The sequence below is a fragment of the Schistocerca piceifrons genome, unplaced genomic scaffold (assembly GCF_021461385.2).
Source record: "Schistocerca piceifrons isolate TAMUIC-IGC-003096 unplaced genomic scaffold, iqSchPice1.1 HiC_scaffold_847, whole genome shotgun sequence".
In the NCBI taxonomy this organism is placed as follows: domain Eukaryota; kingdom Metazoa; phylum Arthropoda; class Insecta; order Orthoptera; family Acrididae; genus Schistocerca; species Schistocerca piceifrons.
The window spans coordinates 99,469-126,729 of NW_025729110.1; the positions used below are offsets into that span (position 1 = coordinate 99,469).

The 27,261-nt window shown below is 39.4% G+C and overlaps 1 protein-coding gene across 1 annotated transcript in view; it reads left to right on the top strand.

Moving 5' to 3' along the window:
- Positions 1 to 27,261, top strand: part of LOC124770955 (autophagy-related protein 9A-like) — a 155,393-nt gene that overhangs the window by 88,885 nt on the left and 39,247 nt on the right. Inside the window, exons 8-9 of the mRNA XM_047249254.1 lie at positions 2,084 to 2,262; positions 13,211 to 13,342. Of these exons, the coding sequence (XP_047105210.1) occupies positions 2,084 to 2,262; positions 13,211 to 13,342 (311 nt within the window). The remainder of the gene's footprint in view (positions 1 to 2,083; positions 2,263 to 13,210; positions 13,343 to 27,261) is intronic.

Genomic DNA, 27,261 nt, shown 5'->3' on the forward strand with positions numbered 1-27,261 from the left:
TGGTTCCGTTGTGGCAAGTTCTTCGTTTTCATTTGACTCCCCTTATACAGTCAGTTAACCTTCGTTTACTTTTGTTGGTACTCATTTTATATTCTCTTTTTCTGGATACTATCCATTCTGTTCAAATTCTCTCCAGGGTCCTTTGCAGTCTCTTGCAGAATTAAAATGTCATTTGCTAACCTCAACATTTTTATTTCTTCTCCCTGAACTTTAATAACCTTTCCAAAGCTCTCCATAGTTTCCTTTACTGCTAGCTCAGTGTACAGATTGAGTAATGTCGTGGACGGGTTATGACCCGAGTCCTTTCTCGATCACTGCTTCCTTTTCGTGTCCTTTGACTCTTGTAGCTGCCATTTGATTTCTGTATAAGTTGTGGATAACCTTTTGCTCCCTGTATTTTGTCCCTGCTATCTTCAAAACTCGAAAGAATGTATTCCAGTCAGAATTGCCAAAAGCTTTCTCCAAGTTTACAACGTAAGTTGAAATTTCTTTGGCTTATCATCTTGAGATAAATTGTGGGCTGTGTTTCTCTAAAACATAATCTTCACCAATGTTTCCATTCTTCTGTAAATAAATTATGTTCATATTTTGCAGGCACAATTTATTGAACTAGTAGTTCAATAATACAAATGTCAGCAACTGTCTTTTTTGGAATTGGGATTATTACATTCTTCTCGAAGTCTGAGAACGTTTCGTGTGCCTCATATATCGTACACCTCAGGGGGATAGTTTTGCCGTGGCTGGCTCTTTCGAGTATCTCAATAATTGCGTTGGAATGTTGTCTGCTCCAGGGAACTTGTTTCGACGTAGGTCTTTCAGAGCTCTGTCGAATTCTTGTGTTTATTGACTGAATGTAAATAGAGATTTGTCCATTTCTGTGAACCAGTTATCAAGGGATTTCAAGCTTGTCTTCAGATGGGTCTTGCAGAAGATATTTATCTTTGTAGTGTGCTGGGTACTGGCAGTGTGACAAAATGATGATGCTCTGTCCTCGATGACCTAGATCGCTGGATGTGACACCCAGAGATTTCTTGGGATTATGTGAAAGACCTTGCTTATGTGGGTCTGTTGCCAGAAACTAGTACATAACTCAAAATATGCATTTCTGATGTGCACGTCTGTGACTCTGCACTCGCTCTGAATGTATGGTGAGACTTGGATTGTTGCCTAGATGTCTGTCAGACCAAGGGGAGTTGTATAGAACATCTATGAAGAACAAAATTAAGTTTATTTTATTTATTATCATTCTTATTTGTGTATCACTATGCATAAAATATTTATAGCCCCTATTAACTGGTATTTTCATTTTCAGTTTCCATGTATTTATATTTTGTACTAGTGATGCTTGTGGAACACACTTCTGGTATCATTTCTGTGATCTCTTATTACCAACTGCTGTCCCATATTTGAGATATTTCTGACAATCATTATGATTTGTATTAGTAGGTATACTTATGGTATGTAGGTGTGTTGGTAATACATACCCACAACTTTTAATTAGATTTTGGTACTTCCATCTTTCAATACTTTGTGGGGTGACAATTGTTGTTATATTACATATGTAACAACGATGACACCTTTAGCTGTATTTTTGTGTGTTACTTTAATTGCAATTGATTTTGGTGTTATCTTACACAGTCTTCAGGCCCCTGAATATAGTAAATGTTGTTTTTATTATGACTGGACGAAATACAGTGTCAAGTAATTCACGGTTACTTTTAAAATTGAATGTACATTAATTCTGTTAAACTAAAACAATTCCAATTTTCATATGTACATGTGAGACGAGCAAAGTATTAAAACTTCAACAAATGGCAAGAGCTATGTATAGTGTCTAAGCTACATCGTATTTATAGTTTTTCACTCAAGTCAGACCACCCGAATATTGTTTTCCGAAAAGAATATTTTTTCCATTCAGAAATTCCCTTTGAGCTCGGAAATAATTTCGTAATACTCTCGTGTTGCGAGGACCGCTTTTTCTACTCGTCTCCGTTAACTTCGGTCGCTCGTTAGTGCTCTATGAACTTCTCTCGGGGCACGAGGAGGTGCTCCGTAGTAATCTGTGCCGCTCGCGTGCCGACAGATGATAAAGCGCGAGCCGGGCAGCCTGGGGACGCGGCGCTGGTCGCTGTTCGGCCGGCTCTACCTGCGCCACCTCAACGAGCTGGAGCACGAGCTCAACGCGCGGCTCAACCGCGCCTACCGGCCCGCCTCGCGCTACATGGGCAGCTTCACCTCGCCACTGCTCACCGTTGTCGCCAAGTGAGTCATGCTACTCTCTGCTCAGCTCTGCTTTAGTTTAGCTTAGTTTAGTTATCTGCAGGTTTTGTGGATAATGATAGCAACCTCTTGCTGTGATAGGCAATGAATCAGTTTTACACCTATAATACACTTTCTCACAGGAAAATACGGCACACACACACACACACACACACACACACACACACACACACACACACACACTTAAAGATAAACAATAAATGGGATTTTTCTTCTTGAGCATCAGCTAGGAGCAGACCCACGCTTCTAGTATTGTTCGATGGGGTCATTAGGAGTGAGGGGAGCCGACTGTTACATACTTCTGTCGGCGTCATCAGTAACGCTCATGATGTCTGAGCAACAGGTGTGTTTTTCTGCTGCGCAGTGCATAATTATAAATTTTTTCCTCTTGTGAAGGAGTGCAAGCGACAGAAATTTTCCAGCAATTGACTGCACCATTTGGTGATCGAACGTCATCGTGATTGTGTGTATTTGCCTGGCGTAAAGAGTTTGAGGAAGAACGAGGATGTGTGGAAAATTGGCAACACAATTACCTTCCTCGGACCAGCATTACGTGTAGAGATGTTCGTGCGGTTTGAGATATTATCTAAGGTGATCGACAGGTGACAATACCGGAACATTATTAGAAAACATAAGTAGACTGCATGGAAGACAGTGGGGGTAAATTAAACTCTTGATGTAAATGTGCATTGACATTTAACAAAATTAACTAAGATTTTGTAATACACGTTCAGAGCAAACACACATTGTGCATTTGACTGAAGTTCCGTGGCGTCTGAAGCTTTCAGCTGTCTACTTCACTCTCGTAAACCCTGCAACAACAGCCAAGCAGTCATCAAATCTTGCTGATGAAGACAGTGAATAAAAGCTTTGTGTGAGTGTCTTTTAATTGTGCCTGTCTGCAACTTGACGCTTCTTTACGGAAAGTAGTAATCTGTCTTTTCCTACATTGTTAATTTATTCACTGTGTTTGATATGCTGCGTAAGTGTGTTGTTGCTATGTATGTTTGCCTCATTTTATGTCTGTTTTCCCTTTTCATTTATCATGTCTTTACGTATGAGTATTGTTTTAGATTTTGTGTCTGGTTCATATAATTTGAGCACTATTTCTAAGTAGAAATTATCCTTTTGTGCTATGTACTCTGGTGTTGTAAGTTCATTTTGTATTTTCTATTAACCATTGATTTGAAAAGTGCATAATTGTATGAGTTTGGATGACATGCATTTTTGTTTATGGTGTTATCTATAATGGTTGTTCTCCTGTAGACCTCGAATATGTCACGGTTATTGCTATCACTTATTTGTAAGTCCACAATGTATAGATTTTTTCCTGTTTCTATTGTAAATTTTATTTTTGGACTAAGGTGTTTAACTGTGGTAAACTATTTTTATGTCATTATTGTCTCCAGCTGTTATTAGTAATATGTCAGCAAAACTATATATCACTACTGTAATTTAGATAAGTGTAACCAATTAGAAATGAAAAATTTTTTTCTAGGGTGTTAATGAACATATCTGCAATTGTACCTACAATACAGTTTACCATTGCTACTTAGTTGGCATGTGTTTTATAACTGTCCCTCCACATAGATGTCATCATCATCATCATCATCATCATCATCATCATCATTTAAGACTGATTATGCCTTTCAGCATTCAGTCTGGAGCATAGCCCCCCTTATAAAATTCCTCCATGATCCCCTATTCAGTGCTAACATTGGTGCCTCTTCTGATGTTAAACCTATTACTTCAAAATCATTCTTAACCGAATCCAGGTACGTTCTCCTTGGTCTGCCCCGACTCCTCCTACCCTCTACTGCTGAACCCATGAGTCTCTTGGGTAACCTTGCTTCTCCTATGCATGTAACATGACCCCACCATCTAAGCCTGTTTGTCCTGACTGCTACATCTATAGAGTTCATTCCCAGTTTTTCTTTGATTTCCTCATTGTGGACACCCTCCTGCCATTGTTCCCATCTACTAGTACCTGCAATCATCCTAGCTACTTTCATATCCGTAACCTCAACCTTATTGATAAGGTAACCTGAATCCACCCAACTTTGACTCCCATGCAACAAAGTTGGTCGAAAGATTGAACGGTGCACAGATAACTTAGTCTTGGTACTGACTTCCTTCTTGCAGAAGAGAGTAGATCGTAGGTGAGCGCTCACTGCATTAGCTTTGCTACACCTCGCTTCCAGTTCTTTCACTATGTTGCCATCCTGTGAGAATATGCATCCTAAGTACTTGAAACTGTCCACCTGTTCTAACTATGCTCCTCCTATTTGGCACTCAATCCGTTTGTTTCTTTCCCACTGACATTACTTTCGTTTTGGAGATGCTAATCTTCATACCATAGTCCTTACATTTCTGATCTTTCTTTCTTTCTTTTTTTTCCCCCATCAGTCTACTGACTGGTTTGATGCAGCCCGCCACGAATTCCTTTCCTGACTGGTTTGATGCAGCCCGCCACGAATTCCTTTCCTGTGCTAACCTCTTCATCTCAGAGTAGCACTTGCAACCTATGTCCTCAATTATTTGCTTGACGTATTCCAATCTCTGTCTTCCTCTACAGTTTTTGCCCTCTACAGCTCCCTCTAGTATCATGGAAGTCATTCCCTCATGTCTTAGCAGATGTCCTATCATCCTGTCCCTTCTCCTTATCAGTGTTTTCCACATATTCCTTTCCTCTTCGATTCTGCGTAGAACCTCCTCATTCCTTACCTTATCAGTCCACCTAATTTTCAACATTCGTCTGTAGCACCACACCTCAAATGCTTCGATTCTCTTCTGTTCCGGTTTTCCCACAGTCCATGTTTCACTACCATACAATGCTGTACTCCAGACGTACATCCTCAGAAATATCTTCCTCAAATTAAGGCCGGTATTTGATATTAGTAGACCTCTCTTGGCCAGAAATGCCTTTTTTGCCATAGCGAGTCTGCTTTTGAAGTCCTCCTTGCTCCGTCCGTCATTGGTTATTTTACTGCCTAGGTAGCAGAATTCCTTAACTTCATTGACTTCGTGACCATCAATCCTGATGTTAAGTTTTTCGCTGTTCTCATTTCTACTACTTCTCATTACCTTCGTCTTTCTCCGATTTACTCTCAAACCATACTGTGTACTCATTAGACTGTTCATTCCGTTCAGCAGATCATTTAATTCTTCTTCACTTTCACTCAGGATAGCAATGTCATCAGCGAATCGTATCATTGATATCCTTTCACCTTGTATTTTAATTCCACTCCTGAACCTTTCTTTTATTTCCATCATTGCTTCCTCGATGTACAGATTGAAGAGTAGGTGCGAAAGGCTACAGCCTTGTCTTACACCCTTCTTAATACGAGCACGTCGTTCTTGATCGTCCACTCTTATTATTCCGTCTTGGTTGTTGTACATATTGTATATGACCCGTCTCTCCCTATAGCTTACCCCTACTTTTTTCAGAATCTCGAACAGCTTGCACCATTTTATATTGTCGAACGCTTTTTCCAGGTCGACAAATCCTATTAAAGTGTCTTGATTTTTCTTTAGCCTTGCTTCCATTATTAGCCGTAACGTCAGAATTGCCTCTCTCGTCCCTTTACTTTTCCTAAAGCCAAACTGGTCGTCACGTAGCGCATTCTTAATTTTCTTTTCCATTCTTCTGTATATTATTCTTGTAAGCAGCTTCGATGCATGAGCTGATTGTGCGATAATTCTCACACTTATCAGCTCTTGCTGTCTTCGGAATTGTGTGGATGTTGCTTTTCCGAAAGTCAGATGGTATATCGCTAGACTCATATATTCTACACACCAACATGAATAGTCGTTTTGTTGCCACTTCCCCCAATGATTTTAGAAATTCTGATGGAATGTTATCTATCCCTTCTGCCTTATTTGACCGTAAGTCCTCCAAAGCTCTTTTAAATTCCGATTCTAATACTGGATCCCCTATCTCTAATAAATCGACTCCTGTTTCTTCTTCTATCACATCAGACAAATCGTCACCCTCATAGAGGCTTTCAATGTATTCTTTCCACCTATCTGCTCCCTCCTCTGCATTTAACAGTGGAATTCCCGTTGCACTCTTAATGTTACCACCGTTGCTTTTAATGCCACCAAAGGTTGTTTTGACTTTCCTGTATGCTGAGTCTGTCCTTCCGACAATCATATCTTTTTCGATGTCTTCACATTTTTCCTGCAGCCATTTCGTCTTGGCTTCCCTGCACTTCCTATTTATTTCATTCCTCAGCGACTTGTATTTCTGTATTCCTGAACTAGCTCTGAAATATTACTTTGCAAACTTTCTATCGAATCTGCCATCACAACTAAGTCATCCACATATGCAAGACTGCTTATTTTGTGTTCACATATCTTAATCTCACCCAGCCAGTCTATTGTTTTCAACATATGATCCATAAATAACATGAACAACAGTGGAGACAGGTTGCAGCCTTGTCTTACCCCTGAAACTACTCTGAACCATGAACTCAATTTACCGTCAACTCTTAACTGCTGCCTGACTATCTATGTAAAGACCTTTAATTGCTTGCAAAAGTTTGCCTCCTATTCCATAATCTTGTAGAACAGACAATAACTTCCTCCTAGGAACCCGGTCATATGCCTTTTCTAGATCTATAAAGCATAGATACAATTCCCTGTTCCACTCATAACACTTCTCCATTATTTGCTGTAAGCTAAAGATCTGGTCCTGACAACCTCTTAGATGTCTAAACCCACACTGATTTTCATCCAATTGGTCCTCAACTAATACTCGCACTTTCCTTTCAACAATACCTGAGAAGATTTTACCCACAACACTGATTAAAGAGATGCCTCTGTAGTTGTTACAATCTTTTCTGTTTCCATGTTTAAAGATTGGTTTGATTACTGCTTTTGTCCAGTCTGATGGAAACTGTCCCGACTCCCAGGCCAATTCAATTATCCTGTGTAGCCATTTAAGACCTGACATTCCACTGTATTTGATGAGTTCCGACTTAATTTCATCCACCTCAGCTGCTTTATTGCACTGCAATCTATTGACCATTTTCTCCACTTCCTCAAATGTGATCCTATTTCCATCATCATTCCTATCCCATTCTACCTCGAAATCTGAAACATTACTGATCGTATTTTCACCTACATTGAGCAACTCTTCAAAATATTCCCTCCATCTGCCCAAGGCATCCACAGGATTCACCAGCAGTTTTCCTGACCTGTCCAAAATACTTGTCATTTCCTTCTTACCTCCCTTTCGAAGACTGCTAATTACACTCCAGAATGGTTTTCCAGCAGCTTGACCCATAGTCTCCAACCTGTTTCCAAAGTCTTCCCAAGATTTCTTCTTGGATGCTGCAATTATCTGTTTGGCTTTGTTTCTTTCTTCAACGTAACTTTCTCTGTCTACCTGAGTTCTGGTATGTAGCCATTTTTGATACGCCTTCTTTTTCCTTTTATTGGCTGCCTTGACTGTGTCATTCCACCAAGCTGTTTGCTTCATCCTACTTTTACACACTACTGTTCCAGGACATTCTTTAGCCACTTCTAGTACTGTGTCCCTGTAACTTGTCCATTCCTTTTCCATTGATTGTAATTGACTACATTCAACTAACTGGTGCCTTTCTGAGATCGCTGTTATGTACTTGTGCCTGATTTCCTTATCCTGAAGTTTCTCCACCCTTATCCTCCTACATATGGACCTGACCTCCTGCACTTTCGGCCTCACAATCCCAATTTCACTGCAGATTAAATAATGATCAGTGTCATCAAAGAATCCCCTGAATACACGTGCGTCCCTCACAGCCTTCCTGAATTCATGATCTGTTATTATATAGTCAATGACAGATCTGGTTCCTATGCCTTCCCAAGTATACCGGTGAATGTTCTTATGTTTAAAAAAGGAGTTTGTGATTACTAAGCCCATACTGGCACAGAAATCCAAGAGTTGTTTCCCGTTCCTGTTGGTCTCCATCTCCATATCCTCTCCAAATTTACCCATAACCTTTTACCTTTTCATACCCTTCTGTTTGATTTCCAATCCTGGCGTTAAAATCGCCCATGAGCAGAACCCTGTCCTTGTCCTTTACTCTAACAACTACATCGCTGAGTGCCTCATAAAAACTATCCATCTTATCTTGATCTGCCCCTTCACAATGCGAATATACTGATACAATCCTAATTTTCTTGCTAGACACTGTCAAATCTATTCACATCAGTCGTTCGTTTACATACCTTATTGCAACTACGCTGGGTTCCATTTCTTTCCTGATCTAATGCCCTACACCCCATTGTGCTATTCCTGCTTTGACTCCTGACAGGTAGACCTTGTATTCTCCCACTTCCTCTTCTTTCTCACCCCTTACCCGAATGTCACTAACAGCTAAAACGTCCAGCCCCATCTTACTTGCAGCCTCTGCCAGCTCTACCTTCTTCCCAGAGTAGCCCCCATTGATATTAATAGCTCTCCCCATCTCATTACCATTTGTTTGCCAAGTCGTATCTTAGGAGTCCCTGGTTTGTCAGTTAGAGGTGGGACTCCATCACCTCCAAAGGTCCGAGGCATTTTGCTCTGATTGTTGCCAGCATCATATTTAAAGTACCAGGGAAGCAGGTTGCTAGCCTTACTTGCCCCGAGTCCCATTGGGTTTTACCCCTAACGGCTGAGGGACTAACTGGAGGATTTGGTAGTCTTTGCCGTATGAGCACAAAGGTGACCACGACCCAGAATATGTCAGAGATGCCCAGTCTTATTCCAAAGTAACTGGTATCCCGACTGTCGGGACCACTTACTTGGCCACTCATACGTTGCCCGTGGTTCATGAACTAGGACATGACTACAGGAACCCACATCGTGAACCATGTAATTAAATTAGTAAAACAACTTTATATGAAACATACATAGGCTATATTATTATACTTATTAATTATTATTAATACTATATTAACTGTAACATCAACAGGTACATTCAACAATGGCATACTAGCAAAAACCTGCTTGTTGTGAAGAAATATGGCCAGCACGAGTCAGTAAAAATTTCGCAACTAGCTGGGAATCAATTTATATAAAAATGTCATATTTTGACATCATGTATGCTGTGGGCCCAGCTGAGAGAGAAAAAAGTGAAACAATTTAAACCAGTCAATGCAGAGGGAATTAGCTTAGGAAGTGAGACACTGAAAGAACACCCCTGAAAAAGAGAGATTTGTTAATATTCAGTATAGATTACTGTGTTGGGTAGTCTTTTTCTGGAGATGTGTGTGGAGTGTAGCATCTCACAGAAGTGAAACATGCATGACACAATGTTCAGACATGAAAAGAACAGAAGGTTTTGAGATGAGGTGCTACAGAAAAACGTTGAGAACTACATGGGTAGATAGAGTAACTAATGAAGTGCTACTCAGCTGAATGGGAAAAAGAAAGGATTGGTAGCTAGGACATTTGCTGAGGCATCAGGGCAGTTTCATCTCAAATCATGTAGGCCAAGAGCAAGTGTGTTACATTGTTATTTCCAAGTTCCCTGAAAAAAAAAAATTGTGTATTGAAATTCCATGAGACACCTTTCAAATACTGAAATATTTAAATTTTCTGCTGTAACAATGTTATGAAAAGGAAAGTTGCTACTCACCATATAACGGAGATGGTGAGATGCAGATAGGCCCAACAAAAAGACTGTCACAAATAAAGCTTTCGGCCAGTAATGCCGTCGTCAACAGTACACACACACACACACACACACACACACACACACACACACACACACACACACAGAGAGAGAGAGAGAGAGAGAGAGAGAGAGAGAGAGAGAGAGAGTGTGCAGTATCAGTTGCCTGAGACTGCAGATATGTACGTGTGTGTGTGTGTGTGTGTGTGTGTGTGTGCTGTTGACAAAGGCATTACTGGCCGAAAGCTTTATTTGTGACAGTCTTTTTGTTGGGCCTATCTGCATCTCACCATCTCCGTTATATGGTGAGTAGTAAGTTTCCTTTTCATAATATAGTTACATTCCATCCTGGATTTTTCATTGTTTAATTTTCTGATGATTTGTTAAAATGTTATAACCTCTCTAAATGAGAGTATTTGTGAAAATGTCATGATGATATGGGGAAAAATGTAATAAGAAAACTATGAGCGATAGAAATGTGAAATTATTTTTAATAAAAACCTTCATCATTTGTAACTTTTAGCAAACTTCCATGTTTTGAAAAATATGCATAATCATAGGATGTTAACTGCCTTGAGAACTGATAAAATGGAAAGACTACTAACTACCATCTATGGCATCAACACCTGAAATTCTTAAACTATCAAAATGTTTCTATGTGAAGATAAGAGTATGTGAATTTTTTTTATTTTGTATGAATTATTTTTCTCTAGAACCCCCATCCTGAATATTCTAAAAATTGGGTTGTGCATTAGTTGGACACTGTACTTATGGAGGGTAGAAGTGGAGTGGGCAATATTTTGCAGTGTAAAATTTCAGAAATTTTTATGTTAGACCTAGCTACTCTTAAAGTCAAAAAATCCAGGACACTTAAAAATTTAAATCGATTGCAGATGTTGAGTAAATGTGATGCAAATCATTATATCATAGTGAACATAATTACTTTACATATAAGTGAATGGGAAACAACTGTTCATTTTGTTCAAGCACTTCATAAAAAAATTAGGTATAGAAATCGCTTTGTATATACATTTTTCTGTTTCTGATATTATTCACAAATTTTTATTGTCTTGTGTCATGATTTTACTTCCTTATCATATTCCATGAATTAAAATTGGTTACACTCCTAACAGTCAACACTGCACTGTTGAAAAGGGTTCATTTGATTTTCTTTTTTTTTTTTTTTCTTTTTTTTTTTTTTCCATCTGCTCCTGAGCTGAAATTGCATGTGGATAAGGATGATCCAATCAGAGGAGTATTTGGGAAATGGGAACTGCACACTGAGCTGTTGATGATGGCCGCTTGAAAGAATTTGCCGGATGATGGTGTCATAAAGGAGACGGCTACATCTTGCACCACATGAGAGGGTCTAATTATCTACCTATCCGCCACAGAAGGAAGTTACAACAATGTTTGCTAACTCATACTGAGGTACCTACCTTTCACACGCAGTAACAGGCCGCACTTTGTGGAAAACTGTTGTTGCAATGTATGTGCCACTCCGGGATAGATCCCAGCACTGACTTGACTGAATTCCAACCACTGGCTTCATAGCAGACTACTGTTGTCGCTTTTTTAAATGGAATTCCCCTAATGTACGAGGGCTGTCCAGAAAGTAAGTTACGATCGGTCACGAAATGGAAACGACTATGAAAATCCGATAAAGGTTTGCAAAGATGCGTTGGGCAGTATGACTCTAGGTAGGATTATGTCACTCTTTTCATTCCTGAGCTCTTAGTGAGCGCGTAAAGATGTTATAGAAAATAGTGTCTCCCACCAAGTACGAGGGCCTGGTGAGAATTTTCCCCTGAAGCTATGCAACCAACATTACATAACTGTCGTGCGGTTTCTTCTTCAAGACAATTCTCAGCCTCATTCTCCAGGGGCAATGAAGATGTTCCTGCATCGTTTCAATTGGAAATGTTTGGTTACCCTCAATACAGCCCGTAATTGTCTCCCACTGAGTTTCATCTCTGCTCAAACGAACCGCTGGCTATGAAGACAACATTTTGGCACGGACAACGAGCTTTAGGCCAGCGTAGAGAATTGGCGGAAAGCACTGGTGTATGCCTTCTATGATGAGGTTATTGGAAAGTTGGTACAACGCTACGACGAATGTCTGAGTCAGAATGGCGACTACGTAGAGAAGTAGCTGAAAGGTGTAGCTAACTGTTACAAATGAAACATTTCTGATTTTCACTGTGATTTTCATTTCGCGATCAATCGTAACTTACTTTCTGGACAGCTCTCGTATTTTCATTTGGAAGTAAGATTTTCGTGTTTTGTAGTAATTTTGATATGGTTTGTGCAAATCCAATAGCACCTCCTAAAGTATCAACAGCTTCATGCTGGAGATTAAATCTTGTTGCAAGTTGTTTACAAAGACCTCCTATCCGATCACATGCACTTTTTCCATGCCCTGTTGCTGAAAACATCAGTTTTTTGTCTTAATTTTTGTACAGTGTGTTCCAAGCTCATAAAGTTGAAAGCGGTATTTAAAATGAGATGCTGCACCATCAGTCACTTACACATTTAGGAAAAGAAAGGCCTCTAGATGCCACGTCATCAGTTATCGTGCTGACAGTGTAGCAAGCATATCATAGAATGCACGCAGGCCTGCACGTTATAAGTGGCTGTCGAGATAGCAGTTTTTAGGTTTTGCAACCACACCGCATTGGATGCACATGTCACTATCTTAAAGTTCTGCGGCAAGTGTACCAACATTATACATTTTACAAAGTTTTGAAGACGTTGCTTATGTAAAACTTGTTTCTCAAGTTTTTCCATTTTTATTTGGACACGCTGTTTTCTTCTTGTGACTTATCTCTCTTGGTCATTTAAATATTTGGGGCTACGACAGAAATGTCGACATTCAACGCAGCCAGCCACGGTGGCCGAGCGGTTCTAGGCACTTCAGTTTGGAACCGTGCTGCTGCTACAGTCGCAGGTTCGAATCGTTCCTCGGGCACGGATGTGTGTGATGTCGATAGGTTTAAATAGTTCTAAGTTTAGGGGACTGATGACCTCAGCTGTCTGCTGAAATTTCTGTACCCACAAATTAATGGGGTTAGCAGTCAAACTGTTAAAATGATTTTCTGTCACTGTGCAAAATTTGGCGTTTTGCAAACTGTATCCACACAGTACTTTTTGCTGTCAAGTTCCGCCTTTGGGCCTTAACCGTCAGGTGCTAAGTAATTTAAATCGAACTTTATAGTCTCCTCGCCTTTGGCTCTCCTGACATGGAGCCCCGTTAAATTTACTGTCATTGTCGGTGTTTTTGCCCTTAGGAATGTCTCCTTCATGACGGGCGCCTTCCTGGCCGTGCTGCTGATCCTCACAATCTACGACGAGGATGTCCTGACTGTGGAGCACGTCCTCACTGCCATCACCGTGTTTGGTGGCATCATCGCCTGCTGCCGGTGAGTCCCACTGTTTCTGTTGCTTCTTCCCGAATCGTACTCACACGAAACGTAGTAAGAGTCTGTGAAGGATACAGTGGGCGATGTGTGGTGAAAGTGTTTCATTGCTAGTGCTGGGCGAGTTCATTTGTTTGTTTGGAAGGTGCGGCCATCAGTGTTTGCTACCTTTCGACCAGTCGGCGATGTCAGAATTGAGGCGCGTGCTCTGCAATCTTTCTCAAATGATTTTACAAAAACTATTTGGTAAAAAAATTTCATTTTTGCGTTACTTATTGCTTTATACAGGATGTTTCAGAAGTGGTTGTCAATATTCAGGGATATAACAGGAATGATCATTTGAAACAAAAAAGTCAAGTAAACATGGGGGCTAAAATGCATACCTTAAGAGCTATGAGGTATTCTTGGTTTTCAATATTGTGAAATAAATCTCTTCTACTGCAAGCTCTTTGCTTCCCATACTTTGGGAAGTGGTAGTATGGATCAAAACAATAAAAACATGTTCAGTAAACATGTGCTCAAAAATGCATACCTTAAAAGTTGTGAGCACTTGTTCATTAGAAGGGTTATGTTTCAAAATAGCGAAGATAAAAAAGTGCTCATAGCTCTTAAGTTATGCATTTTAGGGCACATGTTTACTGGACTTTTTTTTCTTGTTTTAGCCCATACTATCGCTTCCCAAAATATGGAAAGCTAAGAGCTTGCAGTAGAAGAGATTTGTTTCACAGTATCGAAGATCAAGAATTCCTCATAGCTCTTAAGGTATGCATTTTAGCCCCCTTGTTTACTTGACTTTTTTGTTTCGAATGATTATTCCCGTCATATTCTTGAATACTGACCATTGCTTCTGAAACTCTGTATATCAGTTTCGTGATTATGTGCCCTTAGTTTCGTTAATGGTTATAGTTATTGTGATATTTAAGTGGAAGTAAGATACTGTGCAAAATTTTAAAAAGTTTACAATGAAAAAATAGGTGTCGTTATGATTTTGCATTTAGTGCATATTACATAATGTGTTGCTGCATATGAAATTTAGATAACATATTGAATTTTTCTTTAGACTTGGGTGGAGGTATCTGTCTGTCACGAACCTCGAGATGTAGCACACTCATTTGTGATCACACAGCAGCAGAGTGAAATGTCCGCAACATTCCTCATATTTTCATAAACTGTTCGAGATATCGAAATGAGATTTTGGCAAATAGTAGCACGCAAAGAGGAGAGTATTTTGTGATATGCTTAATATGCAAAACTTCATTATCTACCGTGTTATTTGACTAACTACAGACTTCTTGGCTGAAAGAATGCAATTTTTAAGGGCCATCAAAAGCTTCAGAAATGAAAAATGCTATGGGTTTGGAACAACATGAGTGAAGACATTACACATCTACTTTGTACTGAAGATGTGCCTTTTCATAGGCTACTGACCTTCCTTTTCCTCATTTCATCACTTAATGAACTCAATAAACCACTGGTCCAGAATTCTCTCACAGTTGCGCCTGCGCAACATGTTACGGAGATGACATTGTGTGTGTTTTGGCAAAGAAGCAAGTTAGAACACGGCAATCAGAGAATTGTGTAGGTTTTACTTAAAATTTGCCTCATGATGCTCCTCTGAAAGTTACAAATGGGTAACCAGCCAGGCAAAAATAAATTGCTGCATTCTCAGCAGAATTCTTTTTAGATACTAACCAAGGGAGAGGTTGATAGAGGTTTTTGAATGGTCACCATGCAAGTGTGGGTGTGGAGGGGCTTCACTTAATATTTAGAAAAAGTGTGAGTGCAGATTTTAGTTTAGAATGGCGCTCCCCCTCCAGCGCTCAGCATTTTCCCTTCGGCACTTGTGGTTAACTCTCCTATTGCCGCTCTCCCCACTCGTGCCTTGCTCACTGCGCATCTACTGACCGCGGTATTCTGTGCCCACTATAGCTGATGAGGGTGCAGAAGTCTTGCGTGTATTTATTATTTCAGAAAAAATAGGCAGCCCCCCACTTAGTTGTCTCTCAAATCTCCAACTTCCTTAGGTACACTTACATTTTGGTCTTGTGTTTGCCCACAGTTCTAGGTCTGTGGAGTCCAATAATTAAGTCCTCATTGTTGGGGTTCATAATTGTGTAAAAATTTTTAAAGGATTTCGTGGTCAGCTTTAACTGTAAAACTATTTATTTACAATATCCACCATCATGTTATTGTCCGTGTCACCATTATCCTTCTCCCTAGTAATACTGAAGCACTTTCTATAATGCACATTACCAGGGGTTACTTTATGTCCACCCGAGAAGAAGGGGGGAAAAATCATAAATTTCTGTTGAATTCCATTAACTTTTTAAAGAGCTACTGATGTGTAAGTAGGGTCTGGAACCAGATAAATACCTTTAGCACACTCTTAGCAATACCAACGCACTTTAATAATGTGTACTACCAACTTCATGACCACCACAAAAAAAATTAAAAAAATGCATAGTTCATTCATTGTTGCTGACTTTTACTCTCAACATGCATTACAAAAAGATATTGATGTGTAAGTAAGGTCCTGAATCGCAAAATATTGAATATAACATTGGGCAAAGTGACATCTGCTACCGAGATTTAAATTTGTGGGTTAAGTTTAACACAAAATTTTAAAGCATATGTGGAATCTGGTAGAATAATTCATTAAAAATGACAAATATTGTGCTAAAATTTTAAAATATAAAGTTACTGATTAGATTGCAAATCTTTCAAAAAGTAAGCATAAAGTACACTCACTCCCCCCCACCTCCCCCACCTTGTATTGCGAGGGTTAAAGTTTGTTGGTAGTTGCTAAGTGCTGCCATTATGAAACGCTGAATGAATATAATCAGAGTAATTTGCAATCCATTTGAAGTAAAAGCTAGTTTTCATCACTTCAGTGTTTATAAAGTCATAGTTTCTGAACTACATGTTGTGCAATGATAAAGATAGAGACTGTTTGCAAACTGTGTTGTGATTAGAATAAGTAATACGGAAGTAATAAATTAAAACATCTTGCCCGATGTTCCTCTTTTTACTTCTCAGGTAGCAAGAATTTGGTAAGCAATAACTTTCTTCCTTTCATCATTTTGTTTAGTGTGTCAGTGACTCGGATCAGCATAACTTCTGGCACACGAGTACCCAGATTTTATTCACGGAGTATTTAAGGATGGTAGTATGTAATAACTTCTAGCATACCTTAAATATAATCTCAAAGCTTTTTGAAACTTTTTGTCACTGACACCCCAGACAAAACTGACAAAAATTCATCACTTACTAAATTTTTGCTGTTTTTGCAGTAAAATGGCAACATCGGTTGTGACATTTTAATTTATTACTTCTTTACTAGTAACTCTATTCAAAACACAGTTTGCAAACAGTACCCACATATACCACAGAATGTACCTGCACGTTTGGCACACAGTTCATGAGAAATGATTTCATAAACATTGAAATATTAAGCCAAGAAAATTAGAGTTCAGCTTTCAAAAAATTAGTGGAATTCTGGAATCCAGAAACGCACCCTCTCAAAACCTGGACAGCAAGCTACACCGCGATGCAGAGCGCCTCTCTTGCAGAGTCTGCCACTCAAGTTTGCTTAACATCTCCGTAACGCTATCACGCTTACCAAATAACCCTGTGACGAAACGCGCCGCTCTTCTTTGGATCTTCTCTATCTCCTCTGTCAACCCGACCTGGTACGGATCCCACACTGATGAGCAATACTCAAGTGTAGGTCAAATGTGAATGATCTGAGTTTTCCCCGATTTGTGGGTGGAGCATCAGCTGTGATTAAAAATAAATAAATAAAACACATCAAAATATTGTGCCTTTTCTGGTTCTGCCACGAAAACCAAGCATTTAATTGAAAATTCTGAAGTTACAAAAAGTGTAGAGTATTAAATTCTACACCAATGGAGCACAAAACTTTGCTATTTGATTAAATTTTCCTATAGAAAAATTACATCAGAAAACAGAAGACCTTTACACTTTTCGAAAACCATGTGTTGTTGCTATAAAATTCACTCTATCGTAAGAATTGACTAATTTGATGCAAAAATTTGATAGAAGAATGATTGTAGAATGTCAAATTGTGTTTTCAGAAAGTCAAAGTAAGTGGCCAAAAATCCTAGCAGGTCGTAAATATCACCATTATACAATTACAAGTGAATCACATGGTTAGCAACCAGCATCAATTTTCTACTTTTCATTCTATGAAAATTCACAGCATTCACTCTTTTATTGCTCTTACTGATACTTAATACCTAACCCACATGTAATCGAAATAATAGTTTTGAAACTATGGAAACAGAATAATAATAATAATAATAATAATAATAATAATAGTAATATATTGTATTAGACAGGGTGTTTCATAATTCATGTTGTACACTTCTAGAGGTTGTAAAGTGGGCTTAGTAGTTAAAGTTGTACCTAGGGACCAATGCCCAGAAACATCATCCGATGATGCTGTAGACCGTCAAAATTATAATTGCTGGTGCCTGTATGTATATAGAGGATGATTCTGAGATGATGATGATGATGCAAACTGTCTAGGATGATGCATCAATTTGTGGTAAATATGGTTTTGAAACGGAATGAGTTAAAAGTACAAATGATAATCATTCTTATAGCCCTGACAGTTGAATACATGTACCGGCACTGTTGTTGTTGTTCTTGTTGTGGTTGTTGTATTTATTGGTCCTGTTGTCTACAAAGTAGCTTATGCATAAGACATTGGACAATTCAAGTTATAAATATACAGCTGAAAGTCATTTCTAGGCATGCTTATTTAAGGTTACAATAACACACTTTATGCATAAGTATTTATATAGCACACTTCATAAATTTAAATATTCTTCAATGGAGTAAAAACAGTGGTGCTGTAAATATGACTAGAGATTTTGCAAAGGTATTGATCTCAGTAATAGCTTTTACATTTTCAGGAAGTTTGTTATAAAGCTTAATTCCCCTGTGAAAAGTACCTTTTCGGCACAGAGCTGTGCTGACTTGAGTTATATGTAAGTTTCTGTTTTGTCTGGTAAGTGATCACGTGTATCACAGTTTTTTTGCAGACTGCAGTCCTTACCTATTACATTTATTTCAAAGAATAAAAGGGATTACATAATGTGTACACATGGAAACAGAGGAATACCACATTTCTTAAACAGAGGTTCAAGAGATTCTCTAGGCTTATACTGAAACAAGATTGTAATAGCTCTTCTTGCAGTTTAAATGTGCTATTAGATATTTCAGTGTTTACCCAGAAGGTGACCCCATATCTAAGATGAGAATGAAAGTAGGTATGATACGCATTCATTACTGTTTTCTCACTACAGCATGATTTTAATGAGCAAAGAAGGTAACATGTTTTGCTCAGTTCTGAATTGAGATATTCAATATGCTTATTCCATCTGACGTTGCTCTGCAGCCAAAGTGTTGAGAATTTGGTTTCAGTACTGTTACTAACTGGTTCGTCATTGATAGAGACGAATGGGATAAACATATCCTTGACAAGAACATTGTGGAATTTTAGTGCAATGGCATTTTTGCTGTTTATTACAAGCTGATTATTCTGTGCCCAGCTGCTAAGTTGTTTCATGACTGCATTTACTGACTGCATTTACTGACTGCTGTAGCTGTTCATTGCTGTCTCCTTTTAGTAGTATTGCGGTGTCATCTGCAAATATGATTGTTTTATGTGCTTCAACATTTAAGTTTAGATCATTTATGTACAGAAGGAACAGAAAGGGCCCCATTGCTGCTCCTTGGGGTACACCACATTTAATTTGTTTATAGTTAGATAAGTGTTCAGATACAGTTTTTAGTCCAATATTTGTGTGCTTGATGCACACTGTCTGCTTACGATTATTAAGGAAGGAACTGATCCATTTGTCGGACAGACCTAGAATACTGTATCTTTCAAGCTTTGATAGCAAAATTTTATGAGCCACCATGTCAAAAGATTTTGACAAGTCAGTAAATACTCCTATTGATTCCTGTTTTTTGTCCATCAGGTTTAGGACGGAATTGATGCACTCGTAAATTGCAGTTGTCGTTGACTTCTTATTTCAGAATCTGTGTTGTTGATTACATAGGATACTGTTCTTATTTACAAGTTTCATAAGTTTGTCATACATAACTCCTCTAATACTTTAGAGATGCAGGAGGAAATTGTGGTAGGTCTGTAGTTATTTACATTATCTTTATCGTCTTTTTTATATACAGGAATAATTTTTGATGTTTTCGATAAATCAGGGGAAGTGCTTGCCTGAAGTGAGCAGTCACATAAATGTGTGAGTATTTCAATTAGGTTTGATGCACTCTTCTTTAATATTGTTGCAGGTATGCAGTCAGTGCCTGCAGAGTTGGAATTTTTTAGTCCTTTTATTGCTTTATCTACTTCATCTTGTGAGCCAAAACTGATGTACAGTGATCCTCTACATGCACTTATATACAGCAGTTTTGTTGCTGAGAATGTAGGGTATGCAATTTTCAGAGGTGGTAGTATGGACCAAAACAAGGTTAAAAATGTCCAATAAACGTGGGCTCTAAAAAGGATATCTTAAGAGCTATGGGAACTTGTTCATTTTCATTACTGTCAAAGACATCTCCTGTATTGAACAAGTGCTCATGGCTCTTAAGGTATGCATTTTAGGGCCCATGTTTACTGGACTTTTTTAACCTTGTTTTGGTCCATACTATCACCTCTGAAAGTTCCTACCTACAATCTTAGCAACAACAGTAGTAGTACATGTATTCTCCACTGTCAGAGGTGTCATAACGGTTTTCAGTTACAACTTTCAACTCATTTGTTTCCAGCACAGGGACCCTTACCTCAAATTGATACATTTATCCTTCTCCATCATCCTTGAAAGTCTGTAACATCATTGTAGAACCACCCTGTGTACACACAAATTTACAGGCACAAGCACCTATTATTTTGACGCTCTGTAGTGTCGTCGGATGAACTTTCCAGAAGTGGGTTCCTATGTAGGACTTGGTAGATGAAGTCCTCGATAAAGTCCTCTTTACAGCCTCTAGGGGCTTGTGGAAAGGATTTTAAAACAACCTGAATATAGGACCAAAAATTTGTTTACATGGGTGTAAATGACAAGAAATAAATTACGTTTATTCTTGTTAGATTATGAATAAAGAAACTTAGTTCAGTTAACAATAAACAGAGTTTCATAGGATTATGTAAAATTGCATCAGAATAGCACAAACTTAGTGTAAAATGTTAACATTTAGCTAAATACAACTGTTCCTTTTTTTAAACTGTTACTTCTCTATGACACTTGGAGGGAGAGGGACCAAATAACATTAATCCGAATTCTACCGTTTCTTCTGTATTAATATCCTCAGTGGGATCTCTTCTCCCTTCCTCCAAGATTCATTACCCGTGTCACAGTCATTAACGCCAATAATAAGGATATCAGTTGCAACGTCAGAGTACGGGTGGTCTTTGCAGAGTATATAAAGGGTAAAACACTTCTTGCTGTTTTTTCCCGCAGGAACAATCTCCACGGCACACCAAGCCACGTGTGCAGTAAATTGTCTTGCAGGTGCTGCTTCTTTAGTTGGTGGGACTAGGCAAGAGGCCAAACTTTGAAGCCTTCCGATCCCATTGCAGTGAATCTAGTGGGTCAGTTTTTCGAAACTTCCACCTGCAAGCACATTCTCAGAGAGTGCTGTCGAGCAGTTGCTCGTGTAGGAGGCGAAGAGGTGAGGTCGAATGTTGTCTTCAACAGTTATTTATTAGAAGATTTGATAACGAAGTACGTTAGTCAGTGACTTTGTTTCATTTTCAAAGTACAGTGCATTGCTATGAACTTCTTCCCCGTATCGTAAGTCTCGTCGGCAGTAGCACGGGAATTGCTGAGTATCTCTGCTGCTTTCTGTAGGTTGTTTTTTGTCTCCAGTGCCTCGAGGAGTATGTTTTCCTTTGCCAAAAAATGACGAAGCCGGAACGCAGCCTATAAATGTGTGTAAGAACAGACTGCCATCTTCCTATACTCGAGACAACTTGAAATTTATGGGGCAGTAGATTATGTCGCCTTGTCTGTCTTTGTATGACAGCAGTAGAAAAATGTTGGGGACTATTTGGATGAAGAGGTCAGAATTGCAAAAAGGTCAGTGTCTTTCAAACTACTACACAGTGCCGAGCAATGTCGAGTTCAGAAGCTGCTCGCTTCATATTGAAGTGCGTACCCTTAAGTTGTGCAGTCAGCAAAGAAATCGGGTGCTGTTTTTTTTTGACAGGAACAAATCTTTTGCCACCGTTACTAATGGTGTTTCATTAAACACGAAAGTTGGTGCAGTTCTTTGGGTGGCTTTGCGCAGCCACTCAGCTGATTTCGCGCTGTTGTCAGTTGTGACATCAGGGTATCCGCTGAACACGGTTGTGACCTTTCTGCCATACCAAAGTATGTAAGCTAAGTATTTTGTAACTGTTGAAGGAAATAGTTATTTTGCCTCCTTTGCTACTCTATGCAACAGAAACTATGCCATCTTGAAGTCAGTTGGATCTTTAAAGGCATCAAACAACTTATATAATACAGCTTTCAGTGTTTTCCACGTGCCTATGTAACCAGAGAATGAGTGTGTTGAAAAGTAGGCCTACCTGCAGACAAACAAATTACTGTACTTGGCATATTGTGTCTCCCACATGGCTTCTGTTAACAGTTTGTGAAACTGTCTTATTGAGCTTTTCTTACCAAGAGTAAAAAATATCCTCTACCATACCTTTATAGCAGTAACTGTAGCATAAATAGCTAATTTTTACATCTCGCAACCTGTTAGTACGTAATTTTTCCAGCTGACCTTCACAACTTTCATTTCGATGATCAGAATTACTGCACCACCACAGAGAAATGGTTCCATCTCTTCCATGCTTAGCTTCTATGTCAACAGCACAAGCAGATGAATTACGTAGGCCTACTTTTTATCTAAAATTTGTCACAACTGTAGGACTACTTCAAGAAACTTGCATTATTAACCTAAGACTTCCTTTAAAATGTTCCTACATCCTGAAAGTAGTGTAAATGCTTCAACACAAAATCAGACACAACATCAAAATTAAGAGAAAAGTGTCACATATAGGACATGGGGGTAAAAGCAATTAACTGAAAACAAAAATGAACTGCCAGTTTTTTTTAGCACACAGTAAAATTTATCACAGCTTTAAACTTTTTTTGCTTACAGATGGTGTGTTTTCAATCTCTGACATACTTGTAAATCAAAAATGGTACACATTTTCATAACATATATTTCTCAGGAAAGTAGGCTTTACAAAATGTTGTCCCTTCTAGAAATCTAAACAGTGAATGGAATTTATCTTCCAATTTTTCCTGTTGCCCATATTTATGTAAAAATGCATACAATTGTCTGTCAATGTTAGTTAAAAATGCTTTAGGCTGTCACTTGCATACAGTAATTGTTTGTTTAAGGTACCAAATTCCCTGAAACTTGCAACTGTATGATACTCTGTGAGTGTTGGCGAAAGCAGAGTCGTCTCACAGTCATCAGAGTCGGTTCCAGGTTTTTAACTCGTGTTTTGCAGTATGTAACCAGCTACATATGCAAGTGCTTCTCTGGCATTCCTTACATCAGCCTCTTCACCACCGCCACCACTGCCACCGCCACCACCATCAGCAAGGACACTATACAAAACATTTTTGTCAGCTATGCAATAGTCTTTAGTGGAGTCAAGAAAGCTCTCATTACGTGATACCAGAAATTGCCTTAAATCGCTTAATGGCATACATCCTTACAGTCACCTAATGAATTTGTAGGTAGGGGCATGTTGTTGATTTTAACTGTTTTCAGTGTTGCTTTGAACTGAAAGCTGGGTGGGTAGGTGTTTGAGACACCATGTTGCCTCGCACAACAAAAAACATTTTCCAGTGGATCTCAATTGAAGGCTGTCATGCTTAAAAAATTGAAGCCAATTTTTTAAAAACTGTTTCAAATGAATATCAGTAATCTTGTTTTAATTTGCCATCCACTTACAAAACTGAACATTGTTGTCTTGTCTCTCCTTGTTCCTAGCTTCAGCACTTTTCAACTTTTCAGTTCCAGGGCACACTTGGAAGACTTGCCATCTTGTGGATAACAATGGAAGCTGTTTAGTGAATTGCATAGGCAGTCTATCTTTTCAACAAATTCTGCGGTATATATTGCCTCTGCAGGTAAAATATTAAATGTTCCATAGGTCTCAATAACGGCAGCAACTGTGTGACTAAGCTGGGCTGCAACCACTTCGTAAAAAAAAAAAAAAAAAAAAAAAAAACCTTAAAGTCAAAATGACTCCTCTGCAATTTTGGCAAAGTCTTCAACATCATCTGCTGATCCAGGAGAAAAGTCCTCTGAATAAATTCATAAATGGCCTCTTTTTTTAAAAACCCAAATTGTATTTTATTTCGTAGTAGACCATTCCTCTTTAGTAAGTGTGAATGACATAAATCACAGCGGTAGCTTCATCACTAACTAATTTCGCTCTGTAGAGTTCCTTATGTGCTCTCTGGTCAGTTGTAGCCTGGTACCAGACTGTACGAACTATCTTTAGCCATATTTCTTGCAGTTGCCTTATAAAATAGGTAATGAGAACTGTAGTAGTCCTCGAAACTGAGTTCTGAGTGATGTAATATGCTATAACCTGCTTCCAACTTTCATGTATGCCCCTGACTAGGAGTAACAATGCATGTCTCTCCAAAGACATTTCAGCAAACAGCAAAGCACAACATTTGACACTGTTGCAAATTGCATTTATTACATTCATCACTGCAGGATTCAGTCGTGGGCTCGAAAGGTACAATAGACAACAGATGCCTCACAGACGGTAGGCAACGATGAACTGACAGGCGAGGGCTTCTCTCGTATCAGGACAGAGCAGATACCTCATCCACATTGCTGGTCAATGGGTGGTCCTTAACTGGCTGTTTGCAAAAACTCTGGCTACATAATTTAATTTTTTTTGTGAAAGAGAAAATATTGCTACCATACAAATTATTGAGTGTTTTAGTTCATTTTTTCCAAGATGTAGCTTTGTTTTAAGTTTTTCTAGCCCTGTTAAAATATTTCTATGAATCTTGTACATTTTTGATTTTCTGGGACATAAGTCTGCTTTTGAAACTTCCATTACTCAAAACTCCACTTTTCTCATTAAAAGATGTTTCAGCTAAGCATGCATACTGACCATCTGTAGGTTCATTTTGAGAGGGAACAAAAAATTTACACAGTGTATCATCAGAGAGTTACACGGCTCAGCGCAACTAGTGCTCGGTAATTTACTAACACTGGTTTCATCCGATCCACTTCTGGTATTAGCAGCTCCATAATGAACACTCGTCAAATGTTTTGGAAACTAGCACCTGTTTAGCACATGCTTAATTTTTATTCATAAAATCTTCTTCAAAGAAATGGTCCTCACAAACAAAAGCGGTATGACAGTCCACATCAAGCGACAGCTTGCAAACACTTTCCTGCAGCAGAAGCGACTCTTGAGATTTTGTGGGGAAACCTGTAGGAATGCTGGTTGTTAATATCCAGATGAAAAGCATGGGAATTCATAGGAGTATTTCAGTTCATGAAATATTCTGAAAAATAGTTCAATATATTCACTGTAACAACTGTTAATCACACATCAATCTTATTTAAATAAACAAAAACAAAACCACACAGCTTAATTCACGATAAAAAAATTATACATTTCATTTATAAATAATTAAAATACTGTAAATCAGATATCTTAAATCAGTATTAATTGTAGACTCTTTTTGAGCGGTAAATCTTACAGAATTTTAAGTGTACGGTCCTATTATAACCAGGATGTAACAAAATATAATTTGCATATGCAGATATGAAATGAGAAAGACTATAAAAAGAAACCAAACTGCAGATTGCAGTACAGAATGACACAGTTGGATCCCATCGGACAGCTTGTCGGATATTCGTGTGGGCTCCAATTGGACAGTTAGATAGCTTCACGACTCTTATAGCGGCTCTAGTGATCTGGAGATGAACTTCTCGGCACGTTGCCAGATTTTCTGTATAGCCTTCACTCCTGTGGCGGCTCTGGACTAAGTGTGTCCTCTAGTGCCACAAAGGAGTTGCCAGTGGCGGCAATTCTGCCCTGTCGCACTCGGAGCCACTTCACTAAGGGACTCTGTGCGGACGCCGCTTAGTCGCAGCTCCGACATTGTCGTCCTTTCTATTGTACGAGCTGGACTCCGTTTCTTGCTACATAATTTGTAATGAGTCTCCGTACGTTAGGAAAAATAAGCTTAAAGTAAATTTGTTACATTAATTGTTCGTTAATCGTTTCTTCTCCTGTCCAGTTTTCCTACGATGACTGTTGCCACACCACTATGTAGCCCACCTCTCTTTACCGTCGTATACGAAGATGTACCTGACACGGACCATATTTCCAGTTTTGCTGGGCAGAATACACGTCCACATTGACCAGTCCACGTGAAAGGATTACCTGTTTTACACAACCAATGTGTGGTGTCTGCTGGAGCTCCCTGGAACTTTCGGTAGTACGATACTGTCCCTAAGGAGGACTGTAACTGCTTCACAGCTGTCGGCCCGGTCAGCACGGCTGTCGATTATATCTGTTTGTCGGTCGGTCAAATTCGTGCAGCAGAGTTAATGTGGCCCGAGTATTCGATTTGTGGTTTGAAAAAACTGCACTTCTCTAAGTTGCTCTTGAACCCACTTTCCTGCAGGACCTGAAACACAGTCTCACATTCGTTAAATGTCCTTCCGGCGTGTGTCCGGTTGTGACAATGTCGCACTTGCACATCCTGATCTGGCTGCTCCAAAAAATGCCGGAAGATCACAGGTGCGCTGGTGGTGCCAAACCCCAGTCTGAAATTTAGAGAGGCCTCGGGGAATATTTACCACTAGAACTTTCTGACAGGGCTGGTGTGAGGGAAGCCAGATTGTTTTGTCCTTAATTGTAAGGTCGATAGAAAGCTTAGCCTTTCTTCAATCTTGTTAACATCCGTGGGTCTGCTTTGCTGGGAAGAGGGGCTTTGCTCTGCAGGCAGAGGCTGTACACCCCTCTCAGTTGCAAGCGTGTTAAAAGTTCTACCGAGCTGAGCAGTCGTCCTGACAGCGTTTCTTAAAACAGTTGGGGCACGACAGTAGTGGTCCCCAATTTTTCGACTTCAATTGGAAAGTTGGCCTGCTGTGCAGTGTTTTTGCAACCTGCCGTTGCTGGCGAGATCAAATTACGACCATTTCATCATCTCTGAGCCACATGTCATTGGTGACTGCTGCTGCGTCTGCCTGTGTTTCTAAGTGCTCGGATCTTGTGCCTCTCTCAGCTTCCTTTGCTGTGCCATCACCTGCGCAATGCTCACTTGAACAGTATGGTCGTATGACTGAGTTGAATCCATTATTAAACAGTGCCACTTTCTGTGTTAGGACTGAAAGAACACAGAATCAATTACTGACATTATTTATTATTCACACCACAAATATATAAACCAAATTCGCATGCTTAAGTCCATTCTGATAAACAGTGTCCAGGTAGTCTGATGAAGTGTAGACAATGAATGACGGAATATGCCAGAGCGCTAGTCTATAATCCGCAGTGCGGTCCTAGCTGTCGATCGTCAACGTCGGTAGCAACGTAGCACAGCACAGCGAAGCGAGATGAACTGACTGTAGGGCGGGCGCATTCATTTAAGTAATGCCACTCTCAGTAACTGTGCCTTCGCGATTGTGGCGGTGGCCAAATGCGAGAATCGCTTACGGATCACTACGGTTCGCCCTCTATCGGCCGTATTCGAGTCGGTCTGCGTGGCCAGCAGCGATTCCTCGTATGCTGTGCCTAGTGATGTCGTCGTCGATCTCTGTGGTGGATTGCCCGAAGTAGTTGTAGCCGGCCACGGGGCTATCACTGCTCGGACTGTCTCCCTTCT